This window comes from Melanostigma gelatinosum, assembly GCF_949748355.1.
Source record: "Melanostigma gelatinosum genome assembly, chromosome: 21".
Classification (NCBI taxonomy): domain Eukaryota; kingdom Metazoa; phylum Chordata; class Actinopteri; order Perciformes; family Zoarcidae; genus Melanostigma; species Melanostigma gelatinosum.
In genome coordinates, this window is record NC_136654.1 from 8,153,631 (window position 1) to 8,170,000 (window position 16,370).

The 16,370-nt window shown below is 48.2% G+C and overlaps 1 protein-coding gene across 1 annotated transcript in view; it reads left to right on the top strand.

Moving 5' to 3' along the window:
• LOC306795516 (alpha-tectorin-like) overlaps positions 1–16,370 on the top strand; it is a gene marked incomplete at its 5' end in the record, with an annotated part of 173,979 nt that overhangs the window by 149,008 nt on the left and 8,601 nt on the right. Inside the window, one exon of the mRNA XM_079294048.1 lies at positions 15,894–16,294. Coding sequence (XP_079150174.1) covers positions 15,894–16,294 — 401 coding nt within the window. The remainder of the gene's footprint in view (positions 1–15,893; positions 16,295–16,370) is intronic.

Here is a 16,370-nt window from a genome sequence, read left to right on the forward strand (position 1 = left end):
GTGTATGATAGGAGGAGGGTCGTCACAGTAAGTGTGTCATGAAAACTTGATACTTAGTTTTTGGTTTGTGAAAAAATTAAGACCACCCTGCTTTGAATCTTGGAACACAGCCCACATACATGATTCAGTAAAACAATTAATGAAAACTCTGACTGCTTCCTTATCTGTCATTTCATCATTTACTGTAACATTGTTTACGGTAAACACTACAATGGAAGGTCCTGAGTGATGAATGACTACGGTTAGGATAGCTTATTGATCAGGGGACAGGAAGTCCAGATGGAGAATCGGGCAAACGATCTGTTCAAGCATCAACTTTTACCACTAATGTCATCCTCTGGATCGATTGTCATTCTTGAGATTACATTTTGCAAAAAAGAATGCGACATGGATGAAATAAAAGCTATTCATTGTTTTTCAAATGTGTAAGTAGCTGTAAGATAAAGAACAAATCATGCGACTCGATTAACCCATGATAGCCTTTATTGTCTTGAAACTCTGTGGTTGAGTGTTCTTATGCTGCATGCCAACACTCCTTCATCTTGCACATTTCAAACCGTCACATTGTTGAAGTGCCTTTTAATTTAATTTAATCCTTTAAGTACCCCAACCTATTACACATTGTTTATTTTGATGAGTTGACTTTCCAGTTAGTTACACACCTACTTAAACAATTCAGATTCACTGGCAGGTACTTAATGGCGTGACTGTAAAAGGGGAACCACACACATTTTAAAGATTCCTGCGTGTTATTCCTATGACCTGAGCCTCCCATCCATTGTCTATGGAGCAGCATCAGACTTTATACTAATTAGAGATTTACTTCCCTGGTTTCTGGCTTTGAGAGAGTCATGTTCATAAAGACTGATTGAAATGATTGAACTTCTCTAGACCATGGAAATAACAGATTGGTATTCTTAAGTTAATTTAGATGGTGGTACCCTTTACTTTTTTAATGAATAAACTATGTTACTTTTAACTAAACTAGAAATAAACAAAAAAGGGAACTGAATGCTGGACTAAACATATAGAAGATATATAAATCTACTGATAAGTTATAATAATATCTTCACAATCATTACACTCTTTTTCAAAATAACTTAAAAGAACTGATACTCTTAAATGGATGGTGACCGAAAGATAATATAATGTTTGTTTGCTTATTGTCTTTTATTGAAGATCCTTTAAATAATTGCAGAATTGTTATTCTCACCCATTAAGAAGGCTACTATGACACCTTCACTGCAGACCCCTCGAACAAATCAATCATCCTCATTTTCTATGATCATGCACCAGCCAGTAAAGGTCTGCGTGCATTTGTTTTTACGAGGGTAACCAATATCATTTGAGATACAACATTCATTAATACTCAAAGTACTTTGAAGCAAGTACATCGACACTAAAATAATTTTCGAACAACTTCCTTGCTGAACCAATTCTGATAATCTGTGTTATTATAAATGCACAATGGGAGGTTTGGTTCACTAGTTATGTCGAAGCAATTTCATTTGATTGATACAAACATTGAAACAACACATTTATGGGTCTGTGCCAACTTTTACTGTACAAAGCCTTGTTGCAGTGCTGCAGCCTCACAGACGTGACGCATAGGAGCCAAAGAAGCACATGCGAACAGGTAATTCATTGATTTGATTTTAAAATAAGTTATTCATTTTAAACTGCCTGGTTGATATTGTTAGCATTTTACACACACACACACATATATATATATATATATATATATATATATATATATATATATATATATATATATATATATATATATATATATATATATATATATATATATATTTATATATATATATTTATATATATATATATATATATATATTTTTTTTTTTTTTTAATTTATTTATTTAAAACTCCAGAATTTCTTAACTTTGTAAGATATGTCTTTTTTTAACTTTTGTGCCATTTTTTCAGAAACTTTCAGAAACTTTTGCAGTTGCAGTCAATTAATATTTAAAAAAAGTCTGCACATGTATGACAATTTTGTGTAGAATGGGCATTTTAATGTATATCTTGATCAATAGGAATTTAAATCTCCAAACATCTTTTGCGATTATGAAACCATATAACACATTTAAAGTCCATGCCTATGCATCCTTGGTTTGGGTATGCAGTCTCTGAGTGCTTTCTAGTTGTTGGTTTTTTTGGAATTGAATTAAATACATTTGGTCGGCAGGTTTATATTTGGGGCTTTGGAGAATGGCACATCTAATCATGTTGCCTGTGCTGCTTTTGGGATTGATAAGTAAGTATGAAATTAAGTCCGTTTCAATTAAATACATTTTTAGTTTTGTTGTATTTCAGTAAATTCACTAACAGACTTGATGTTAGCAGAGCAGACTGATTGTTATCCAATTATATCTATGTGTTTGTTTTCATAGGTACGGTGACTCCTCAGACAACAGGTGAATTGAAGTTTAGATAATCTCTTAGTAATTTATTCATGTTATTAACATGTCAGTCATACAGTTGCTTTAGTTATCACTTCAAGATTATACACATTTCCCCTGGATTGCTGCTAATACTGCTGTTTGTAATTGTTATATGTATATATATATATATATATATATATATATATATATATATATATATATTAGGGGTGTAATCACAAACCTCACGTTTCTGTTCGGATCACGGTTCAGGAGTCACGGTTCGGATCATTTTTCGGATCAACAAAGAAAAGGGGAGGAGACAAATATAACTTTGCTTTCAATGTATTAATTGAAGAACTTCGGGCTATAGTCTTACATGAAAACAAAAATATTGAAGATGTCCAATTTGAAACAAAATGAAATAAATAAATAAAAATAATACATTCAAGAATTCTGTTACGTTTAAGTGCAACATGAGGTATGTTGATATCCTCGTCCTTTCATCAATGTTGAAAGAAAGAAACAGCCAGTGAGCTTCCACTGTTTACACTGAACTGAACTGCTCAGCAACAACTTGGGTCTGTGTTTACTTCCTGTCAGGTCATTCAAATACACAATAATGTTTACCATTACTGTGACATTATTTTCAAAAAGATGAGAATATCTCCATTGTCTGGGGAGAGGGTCGACCTTTCTGTGGAGACTGGAATATTATTGGGCCTCTCTAGCTTCACTCTGATACTTCTGTCAGCACCTGAACCAGGTGTGTGTCTGTGTGACTCTCACAGAGGGGGCGTGTCTACAGAACCGGACTAAGAATCACTCCGCCGTGGTGAAAGCGGTCTCTAGTCTTTTCCTTCTCATAGAGGTCTGGAACAGCTTCACACTGAAGTGGGTGCGTGAGTGGATTTCGTAGCGTGGCTCAAGCATTTTAACCAGATTTAGAAATCCTTTGTTTTCTACAACGGAGTGTCCCCGTCGCTGACAGATGGGATGGTGTCTCTTCATATGTGTGGACATGCCGATGTTTTGCCGTTGTCGCGTGTCTTTCTCTTTAAATAACGCCGACATACCGTAACGCTTTGTCCACCACCCTCATCCGTCATTATACAGGGAAGACAAAATGTTCCCAAACTTACGACTTAAATGACGCCGCGGCTTCTGACGTTCCTCCGCTCGCCATGACGTCACCATTAAATGCTTCTAAGCTGCTCCGTTCACGTGAACACACTACTGCTTTATATCTGTTCACTGACACTCTGCATTGATATTCGGGGACTTGTTACTTGAAAAGGAATAGCAGCAGTATAACTGTATTACACACTATGATGATTACACTGTAAAAAAGAAAAGAATAAAAATACTCTATTGATCCGCGGTTCACGAGTGATCCGAACCGTGAGGGCTGATCCGAACGGATCACGGATCGATCCTTGATCCTTGACACCACTAATATATAGAGACATACATAGATACAAAATACACAATTTACATCCTCTGCCAGTGTGGAGTTTGCAGAGGTACCACACCCAAGGCATTGCTTTGCTTTGCTTTAACTTACAAGTCAACAAGTTACAAATACCAGGCTGATGTATCAATTAAATACAGTTTGATTTTTGTTGTATTTACGTAAATTCACTAAATTACTTTTGTTTTTGATGTTAGCAGAGCACACTGATATGTATCCAATTATATCCATGTGTTTGTTTTTATAGGTACGGTGAATTGGAGTTTAGATAATCTCTTAGTAATTTGTTCATGCTATTAACATGTCAGTCATACAGTTGCTCTCGTTATTACTTCAAGATTATACCCATTTCCCCTGGATTGCAGCTAATACTGCTGTTCATGACTGTTATATATATATATATATATATATATATATACAAAATACACAATTTACATCCTATGCCAGTGTGGAGGTTGCAGAGGTACCACACCAAGGCATTGCTTTGCTTTGCTTAATTTACAAGTTAACAAGTTATGAATACAAGGTTGAAAGGTGGAGTTTCACCGCCACCCTCTGGTTGCACTTGGTATGTGGTACAAAGATCACTGTGCTGCACCTGCAACTATGCCCAACGGTGATTTCATAGTATACAAAACAAGATCTTCAGGTGGTGTTACATTGCTTTTTAAATTAGAACTTTTTGACAGAAGTCATTTTGACTGTCCCAGAAAGCAAAGCCAGTGAGCCTTTGAGCGAATTCTGTCTTTTCTAATGTTTTCTGTGACATGTTTTTCTGTTTTTTGTGACATCTGTGCTGTTCCTGCTATAACATGCCATAATGGATGCTGGGAAAAAGGTTTATTTCCCATTTATTTTTATTTATCTGCTGCCCCAACAACAACAGCTGCCCCAACAACAACTGCTGCCCCAACAACAACTGCAGCCCCAACAACAACTGCTGCCCCAACAACAACAACTGCTTCCCCAACAACTGCTGCCCCAACAACAACTGCAGCCCCAACAACAACAGCTGCCCCAACAACAACTGCAGCCCCAACAACAACTGCTGCCCCAACAACAACTGCAGCCCCAACAACAACTGCTTCCCCAACAACAACTGCAGCCCCAACAACAACTGCTGCCCCAACAACAACTGCAGCCCCAACAACAACTGCAGCCCCAACAACAACTGCTGCCCCAACAACAACTGCAGCCCCAACAACAACTACAGCCCCAACAACAACTGCTGCCCCAACAACAACTGCTGCCCCAACAACAACTGCAGCCCCAACAACAACTGCTGCCCCAACAACAACTGCAGCCCCAACAACAACTGCTTCCCCAACAACAACTGCAGCCCCAACAACAACTGCTGCCCCAACAACAACTGCAGCCCCAACAACAACTGCTTCCCCAACAACAACTGCAGCCCCAACAACAACTGCAGCCCCAACAACAACTGCATCCCCAACAACAACTGCTGCCCCAACAACAACTGCTGCCCCAACAACAACTGCAGCCCCAACAACAACTACAGCCCCAACAACAACTGCAGCCCCAACAACAACTGCTGCCCCAACAACAACTGCTGCCCCAACAACAACTGCTGCCCCAACAACAACTGCAGCCCCAACAACAACAGCTGCCCCAACAACAACTGCAGCCCCAACAACAACAACTGCTGCCCCAACAACAACAGCTGGCCCAACAACAACTGCAGCCCCAACAACAACTGCAGCCCCAACAACAACAGCTGCCCCAACAACAACAGCTGCCCCAACAACAACTGCAGCCCCAACAACAACTGCTGCCCCAACAACAACAGCTGCCCCAACAACAACTGCTGCCCCAACAACAACTGCAGCCCCAACAACAACTGCTGCCCCAACAACAACTGCTGCCCCAACAACAACTGCTGCCCCAACAACAACTGCTGCCCCAACAACAACTGCAGCCCCAACAACAACTGCTGCCCCAACAACAACAGCTGCCCCAACAACAACTGCAGCCCCAACAACAACTACAGCCCCAACAACAACTGCAGCCCCAACAACAACTGCTGCCCCAACAACAACAGCTGCCCCAACAACAACTGCAGCCCCAACAACAACTGCTGCCCCAACAACAACAGCTGCCCCAACAACAACTGCTGCCCCAACAACAACTGCAGCCCCAACAACAACTGCTGCCCCAACAACAACTGCTTCCCCAACAACAACTGCTGCCCCAACAACAACTGCTGCCCCAACAACTGCAGCCCCAACAACAACAGCTGCCCCAACAACAACTACAGCCCCAACAACAACTGCAGCCCCAACAACAACTGCAGCCCCAACAACAACAGCTGCCCCAACAACAACTGCAGCCCCAACAACTACAGCCCCAACAACAACTGCAGCCCCAACAACAACTGCTGCCCCAACAACAACTGCAGCCCCAACAACAACTGCTGCCCCAACAACAACTGCAGCCCCAACAACAACAGCTGCCCCAACAACAACTGCTGCCCCAACAACAACTGCAGCCCCAACAACAACTGCAGCCCCAACAACAACTGCTGCCCCAACAACAACTGCTGCCCCAACAACAACTGCAGCCCCAACAACAACTGCTGCCCCAACAACAACTGCTGCCCCAACAACAACTGCTTCCCCAACAACAACTGCAGCCCCAACAACAACTGCTGCCCCAACAACAACTGCTGCCCCAACAACAACTGCAGCCCCAACAACAACTGCTGCCCCAACAACAACTGCAGCCCCAACAACAACTGCTTCCCCAACAACAACTGCAGCCCCAACAACAACTGCTGCCCCAACAACAACTGCTGCCCCAACAACAACTGCTTCCCCAACAACAACTGCAGCCCCAACAACAACTGCAGCCCCAACAACAACTGCTGCCCCAACAACAACTGCTGCCCCAACAACAACTGCAGCCCCAACAACAACTACAGCCCCAACAACAACTGCAGCCCCAACAACAACTGCTGCCCCAACAACAACTGCTGCCCCAACAACAACTGCAGCCCCAACAACAACTGCTGCCCCAACAACAACTGCTGCCCCAACAACAACTGCTGCCCCAACAACAACTGCAGCCCCAACAACAACAGCTGCCCCAACAACAACTGCAGCCCCAACAACAACAACTGCTGCCCCAACAACAACAGCTGCCCCAACAACAACTGCAGCCCCAACAACAACTGCAGCCCCAACAACAACTGCTGCCCCAACAACAACAGCTGCCCCAACAACAACAGCTGCCCCAACAACAACTGCAGCCCCAACAACAACTGCTGCCCCAACAACAACAGCTGCCCCAACAACAACTGCTGCCCCAACAACAACTGCAGCCCCAACAACAACTGCTGCCCCAACAACAACTGCTGCCCCAACAACAACTGCTGACCCAACAACAACTGCTGCCCCAACAACAACTGCAGCCCCAACAACAACTGCTGCCCCAACAACAACAGCTGCCCCAACAACAACTGCAGCCCCAACAACAACTACAGCCCCAACAACAACTGCAGCCCCAACAACAACTGCTGCCCCAACAACAACAGCTGCCCCAACAACAACTGCAGCCCCAACAACAACTGCTGCCCCAACAACAACAGCTGCCCCAACAACAACTGCTGCCCCAACAACAACTGCTGCCCCAACAACAACAGCTGCCCCAACAACAACTGCTTCCTCAACAACAACTGCTGCCCCAACAACAACTGCAGCCCCAACAACAACAGCTGCCCCAACAACAACTGCAGCCCCAACAACAACTACAGCCCCAACAACAACTGCAGCCCCAACAACAACTGCAGCCCCAACAACAACAGCTGCCCCAACAACAACTGCAGCCCCAACAACAACTACAGCCCCAACAACAACTGCAGCCCCAACAACAACAGCTGCCCCAACAACAACTGCAGCCCCAACAACAACTACAGCCCCAACAACAACTGCAGCCCCAACAACAACAGCTGCCCCAACAACAACTGCAGCCCCAACAACAACTACAGCCCCAACAACAACTGCAGCCCCAACAACAACTGCTGCCCCAACAACAACTGCAGCCCCAACAACAACAGCTGCCCCAACAACAACAGCTGCCCCAACAACAACTGCTGCCCCAACAACAACTGCAGCCCCAACAACAACTGCTGCCCCAACAACAACTGCTTCCCCAACAACAACTGCTGCCCCAACAACAACTGCTGCCCCAACAACTGCAGCCCCAACAACAACAGCTGCCCCAACAACAACTACAGCCCCAACAACAACTGCAGCCCCAACAACAACTGCAGCCCCAACAACAACAGCTGCCCCAACAACAACTGCAGCCCCAACAACTACAGCCCCAACAACAACTGCAGCCCCAACAACAACTGCTGCCCCAACAACAACTGCAGCCCCAACAACAACTGCTGCCCCAACAACAACTGCAGCCCCAACAACAACAGCTGCCCCAACAACAACTGCAGCCCCAACAACAACTGCTGCCCCAACAACAACTGCAGCCCCAACAACAACTGCAGCCCCAACAACAACTGCTGCCCCAACAACAACTGCTGCCCCAACAACAACTGCAGCCCCAACAACAACTGCTGCCCCAACAACAACTGCTGCCCCTACAACAACTGCTTCCCCAACAACAACTGCAGCCCCAACAACAACTGCTGCCCCAACAACAACTGCAGCCCCAACAACAACTGCAGCCCCAACAACTGCTTCCCCAACAACAACTGCAGCCCCAACAACAACTGCTGCCCCAACAACAACTGCAGCCCCAACAACAACTACAGCCCCAACAACAACTGCTGCCCCAACAACAACAGCTGCCCCAACAACAACTGCAGCCCCAACAACAACTACAGCCCCAACAACAACTGCAGCCCCAACAACAACTGCTGCCCCAACAACAACTGCTGCCCCAACAACAACTGCAGCCCCAACAACAACTGCTGCCCCAACAACAACTGCAGCCCCAACAACAACTGCTACCCCAACAACAACTGCTGGCCCAACAACAACTGCAGCCCCAACAACAACTGCTGCCCCAACAACAACTGCAGCCCCAACAACAACTGCTACCCCAACAACAACTGCTGCCCCAACAACAACTGCAGCCCCAACAACAACTGCTGCCCCAACAACAACTGCTGCCCCAACAACAACTGCTTCCCCAACAACAACTGCTGCCCCAACAACTGCAGCCCCAACAACAACAGCTGCCCCAACAACAACTGCAGCCCCAACAACAACTACAGCCCCAACAACAACTGCAGCTCCAACAACAACTGCAGCCCCAACAACAACAGCTGCCCCAACAACAACTGCAGCCCCAACAACAACTACAGCCCCAACAACAACTGCAGCCCCAACAACAACTGCTGCCCCAACAACTGCTGCCCCAACAACAACAGCTGCCCCAACAACAACTGCTGCCCCAACAACAACTGCAGCCCCAACAACAACTGCTTCCCCAACAACAACTGCAGCCCCAACAACAACTGCTGCCCCAACAACAACTGCAGCCCCAACAACAACTGCAGCCCCAACAACTGCTTCCCCAACAACAACTGCAGCCCCAACAACAACTGCTGCCCCAACAACAACTGCAGCCCCAACAACAACTACAGCCCCAACAACAACTGCTGCCCCAACAACAACAGCTGCCCCAACAACAACTGCAGCCCCAACAACAACTACAGCCCCAACAACAACTGCAGCCCCAACAACAACTGCTGCCCCAACAACAACTGCTGCCCCAACAACAACTGCAGCCCCAACAACAACTGCTGCCCCAACAACAACTGCAGCCCCAACAACAACTGCTACCCCAACAACAACTGCTGGCCCAACAACAACTGCAGCCCCAACAACAACTGCTGCCCCAACAACAACTGCAGCCCCAACAACAACTGCTACCCCAACAACAACTGCTGCCCCAACAACAACTGCAGCCCCAACAACAACTGCTGCCCCAACAACAACTGCTGCCCCAACAACAACTGCTTCCCCAACAACAACTGCTGCCCCAACAACTGCAGCCCCAACAACAACAGCTGCCCCAACAACAACTGCAGCCCCAACAACAACTACAGCCCCAACAACAACTGCAGCTCCAACAACAACTGCAGCCCCAACAACAACAGCTGCCCCAACAACAACTGCAGCCCCAACAACAACTACAGCCCCAACAACAACTGCAGCCCCAACAACAACTGCTGCCCCAACAACTGCTGCCCCAACAACAACAGCTGCCCCAACAACAACTGCTGCCCCAACAACAACTGCAGCCCCAACAACAACTGCTGCCCCAACAACAACTGCTGCCCCAACAACAACAGCTGCCCCAACAACAACTGCAGCCCCAACAACTACAGCCCCAACAACAACTGCAGCCCCAACAACAACTGCTGCCCCAACAACAACTGCAGCCCCAACAACAACTGCTGCCCCAACAACAACTGCAGCCCCAACAACAACAGCTGCCCCAACAACAACTGCAGCCCCAACAACAACTGCTGCCCCAACAACAACTGCAGCCCCAACAACAACTGCTGCCCCAACAACAACTGCAGCCCCAACAACAACTGCAGCCCCAACAACAACTGCTTCCCCAACAACAACTGCAGCCCCAACAACAACTGCTGCCCCAACAACAACTGCAGCCCCAACAACAACTGCTGCCCCAACAACAACAGCTGCCCCAACAACAACTGCAGCCCCAACAACAACTACAGCCCCAACAACAACTACAGCCCCAATAACAACTGCAGCCCCAACAACAACTGCTGCCCCAACAACAACTGCTGCCCCAACAACAACTGCAGCCCCAACAACAACTGCTGCCCCAACAACAACTGCAGCCCCAACAACAACTGCTACCCCAACAACAACTGCTGCCCCAACAACAACTGCAGCCCCAACAACAACTGCTGCCCCAACAACAACTGCAGCCCCAACAACAACTGCTACCCCAACAACAACTGCTGCCCCAACAACAACTGCAGCCCCAACAACAACTGCTGCCCCAACAACAACTGCTGCCCCAACAACAACTGCTTCCCCAACAACAACTACAGCCCCAACAACAACTACAGCCCCAATAACAACTGCAGCCCCAACAACAACTGCTGCCCCAACAACAACTGCTGCCCCAACAACAACTGCAGCCCCAACAACAACTGCTGCCCCAACAACAACTGCAGCCCCAACAACAACTGCTACCCCAACAACAACTGCTGCCCCAACAACAACTGCAGCCCCAACAACAACTGCTGCCCCAACAACAACTGCAGCCCCAACAACAACTGCTACCCCAACAACAACTGCTGCCCCAACAACAACTGCAGCCCCAACAACAACTGCTGCCCCAACAACAACTGCTGCCCCAACAACAACTGCTTCCCCAACAACAACTTCTGCCCCAACAACTGCAGCCCCAACAACAACAGCTGCCCCAACAACAACTGCAGCCCCAACAACAACTACAGCCCCAACAACAACTGCAGCTCCAACAACAACTGCAGCCCCAACAACAACAGCTGCCCCAACAACAACTGCAGCCCCAACAACAACTACAGCCCCAACAACAACTGCAGCCCCAACAACAACTGCAGCCCCAACAACAACTGCAGCCCCAACAACAACTGCTGCCCCAACAACTGCTGCCCCAACAACAACTGCTGCCCCAACAACAACTGCAGCCCCAACAACAACTGCTGCCCCAACAACAACTGCTGCCCCAACAACAACTGCTGCCCCAACAACAACTGCTGCCCCAACAACAACTGCTGCCCCAACAACAACTGCTGCCCCAACAACAACAGCAGCCCCAACAACAACAGCTGCCCCAACAACAACTGCAGCCCCAACAACAACAGCTGCCCCAACAACAACTGCAGCCCCAACAACTACAGCCCCAACAACAACTGCAGCCCCAACAACAACTGCTGCCCCAACAACAACTGCAGCCCCAACAACAACTGCTGCCCCAACAACAACTGCTGCCCCAACAACAACTGCAGCCCCAACAACAACTGCTGCCCCAACAACAACTGCAGCCCCAACAACAACTGCAGCCCCAACAACAACTGCAGCCCCAACAACAACTGCTGCCCCAACAACAACTGCAGCCCCAACAACAACTGCTGCCCCAACAACAACTGCTGCCCCAACAACAACTGCTGCCCCAACAACAACTGCAGCCCCAACAACAACTGCAGCCCCAACAACAACTGCTGCCCCAACAACAACTGCAGCCCCAACAACAACTGCAGCCCCAACAACAACTGCAGCCCCAACAACAACTGCTGCCCCAACAACAACTGCAGCCCCAACAACAACTACAGCCCCAACAACAACTGCTGCCCCAACAACAACAGCTGCCCCAACAACAACTGCAGCCCCAACAACAACTACAGCCCCAACAACAACTGCAGCCCCAACAACAACTGCTGCCCCAACAACAACTGCTGCCCCAACAACAACTGCAGCCCCAACAACAACTGCTGCCCCAACAACAACTGCAGCCCCAACAACAACTGCTACCCCAACAACAACTGCTGCCCCAACAACAACTGCAGCCCCAACAACAACTGCTGCCCCAACAACAACTGCAGCCCCAACAACAACTGCTACCCCAACAACAACTGCTGCCCCAACAACAACTGCAGCCCCAACAACAACTGCTGCCCCAACAACAACTGCTGCCCCAACAACAACTGCTTCCCCAACAACAACTGCTGCCCCAACAACTGCAGCCCCAACAACAACAGCTGCCCCAACAACAACTGTAGCCCCAACAACAACTACAGCCCCAACAACAACTGCAGCTCCAACAACAACTGCAGCCCCAACAACAACAGCTGCCCCAACAACAACTGCAGCCCCAACAACAACTACAGCCCCAACAACAACTGCAGCCCCAACAACAACTGCAGCCCCAACAACAACTGCTGCCCCAACAACTGCTGCCCCAACAACAACAGCTGCCCCAACAACAACTGCTGCCCCAACAACAACTGCAGCCCCAACAACAACTGCTGCCCCAACAACAACTGCTGCCCCAACAACAACTGCTGCCCCAACAACAACTGCAGCCCCAACAACAACAGCTGCCCCAACAACAACTGCAGCCCCAACAACAACAGCTGCCCCAACAACAACTGCAGCCCCAACAACTACAGCCCCAACAACAACTGCAGCCCCAACAACAACTGCTGCCCCAACAACAACTGCAGCCCCAACAACAACTGCTGCCCCAACAACAACTGCAGCCCCAACAACAACAGCTGCCCCAACAACAACTGCAGCCCCAACAACAACTGCTGCCCCAACAACAACTGCAGCCCCAACAACAACTGCAGCCCCAACAACAACTGCTGCCCCAACAACAACTGCTGCCCAAACAACAACTGCTGCCCCAACAACAACTGCTGCCCCAACAACAACTGCTTCCCCAACAACAACTGCAGCCCCAACAACAACTGCTGCCCCAACAACAACTGCAGCCCCAACAACAACTGCAGCCCCAACAACAACTGCTTCCCCAACAACAACTGCAGCCCCAACAACAACTGCTGCCCCAACAACAACTGCAGCCCCAACAACAACTACAGCCCCAACAACAACTGCTGCCCCAACAACAACAGCTGCCCCAACAACAACTGCAGCCCCAACAACAACTACAGCCCCAACAACAACTACAGCCCCAACAACAACTGCAGCCCCAACAAAAACTGCTGCCCCAACAACAACTGCTGCCCCAACAACAACTGCAGCCCCAACAACAACTGCTGCCCCAACAACAACTGCAGCCCCAACAACAACTGCTTCCCCAACAACAACTGCTGCCCCAACAACAACAGTTGCCCCAACAACAACTGCAGCCCCAACAACAACTGCAGCCCCAACAACAACAGCTGCCCCAACAACAACTGCTGCCCCAACAACAACTGCAGCCCCAACAACAACTGCTGCCCCAACAACAACTGCTGCCCCAACAACAACTGCTTCCCCAACAACAACTGCTGCCCCAACAACGGCAGCCCCAACAACAACAGCTGCCCCAACAACAACTGCAGCCCCAACAACAACTACAGCCCCAACAACAACTGCAGCTCCAACAACAACTGCAGCCCCAACAACAACAGCTGCCCCAACAACAACTGCAGCCCCAACAACAACTACAGCCCCAACAACAACTGCAGCCCCAACAACAACTGCAGCCCCAACAACAACTGCTGCCCCAACAACTGCTGCCCCAACAACTGCTGCCCCAACAACAACAGCTGCCCCAACAACAACTGCTGCCCCAACAACAACTGCAGCCCCAACAACAACTGCTGCCCCAACAACAACTGCTGCCCCAACAACAACTGCTGCCCCAACAACAACTGCTGCCCCAACAACAACTGCTGCCCCAACAACAACTGCTGCCCCAACAACAACTGCAGCCCCAACAACAACAGCTGCCCCAACAACAACTGCAGCCCCAACAACAACTACAGCCCCAACAACAACTGCAGCACCAACAACAACTGCTGCCCCAACAACAACTGCTGCCCCAACAACAACTGCAGCCCCAACAACAACTGCTTCCCCAACAACAACTGCTGCCCCAACAACAACTGCAGCCCCAACAACAACTGCAGCCCCAACAACAACTGCTGCCCCAACAACAACTGCAGCCCCAACAACAACTGCTGCCCCAACAACAGCTGCCCCAACAACAACTGCTGCCCCAACAACAACTGCCACCCCAACATCAACAACTGCAGCCCCAACAACAACTGCCATAACAACGACCGCCACCCCAACAACCGCCACCCCAACAACAACAACTGCAGCCCCAACAACAACTGCCATAACAACAATAACCGCCACCCCAACATCAACAACTGCCATAACAACAACAACCGCCACCCCAACATCAACAACTGCAGCCCCGACAACAACTGCCATAACAACAACCGCCACCCCAACAACAACAACTGCTCCCCCAACATCAACAACTGCAGCCCCAACAACAACTGCCATAACAACAACTGCCACCCCAACATCAACAACTGCAGCCCCAACAACAACTGCCATAACAACGACCGCCGCCCCAACAACAACTGCTCCCCCAACATCAACAACTGCAGCCCCAACAACAACTGCCATAACAACAACTGCCACCCCAACATCAACAACTGCAGCCCCAACAACAACTGCCATAACAACGACCGCCACCCCAACAACAACAACTGCAGCCCCAACAACTGCCATAACAACAACCGCCACCCCAACATCAACAACTGCCATAACAACAACAACCGCCACCCCAACAACTGCAGCCCCAACAACAACAACCGTCACCCCAACATCAACAACTGCAGCCCTGACAACAACCGCCACCCCAACAACAACTGCTCCCCCAACATCAACAACTGTAGCCCCAACAACAACTTCCACCCCAACATCAACAACTGCAGCCCCAACAACAACTGCCATAACAACAACAACCGCCAGACCAGACCATGGATCAGGAGGCTGTCCTTACAATGGTAAGATCAGAACCAGAGGGTGGTCACCATATAGTTCTTTACAGTAATGTGGATATGTGATCACCACTCCTATGTATTAAGTGTTTGTTGAACTAAATAAACAGTGTATTTTGCTGCAGACAGCTGAGTATAATGTACATACTGCTATTACATTAGAATATATATTGCAATGCAATATAATTGCAATGCAATACAATTGAATTGCATTGCATTGCAAGTTAAGTTTTTTCATTTCATACCAAAGCAGTTCTCAAAAGGTGACAATGTAATGTCTCAAGTAAGGCGGTTGACGACTTTTCTTGCAAGGCATCCTCTTCTTTATCCCCTAATTTTTGTCACCGTTCTATTGTTTATTGTAAAAACAAAGGCAAAATTGTCCACAACAAATTACCGTAAAGTCAAATGTCGAATGTTTTAAAAGTAATAGTGTCGACACGTTTCAGTCTATTCCGTGAAGTGAACTTTTCCTTTCTTTCTTCTGAAGATGAATCCGTGCAGCTTGGTGACACATTCTGGAGTGACAGTACCTGTGCACAGAAGTGCACCTGCACCTCAGCAGGCCTGCAGTGTCACAACCAACGCTGCTCCTTTTCCCAAATCTGCCAACCTACTGCCTTTCAGTTCACCTGCCAGACGGTGCGGAGAGGCACCTGCACCATCAGTGGTGATCCACATTACTATACCTTCGATAACACAGTGTTTCACTTCCAAGGCACCTGCACTTATGTTCTCTCTGAGCAATGTGGTCGTGGGTTGCCCTACTATAGAGTAGAGGGCAAGAACGAGCATCGGGGCAGCACTCGTGTTTCCTGGACACGACTGGTCAAAGTGTTTGTCTATAATGAAACCATTGAGCTTGTCAAGGGACGTCGTGGTGCAGTTAAGGTTGGTATTAAGAAATAAGTCTCCACTTGCTGTGATATATTAATTTTGTTCATATTTTTACAACTATGTCTTTGCT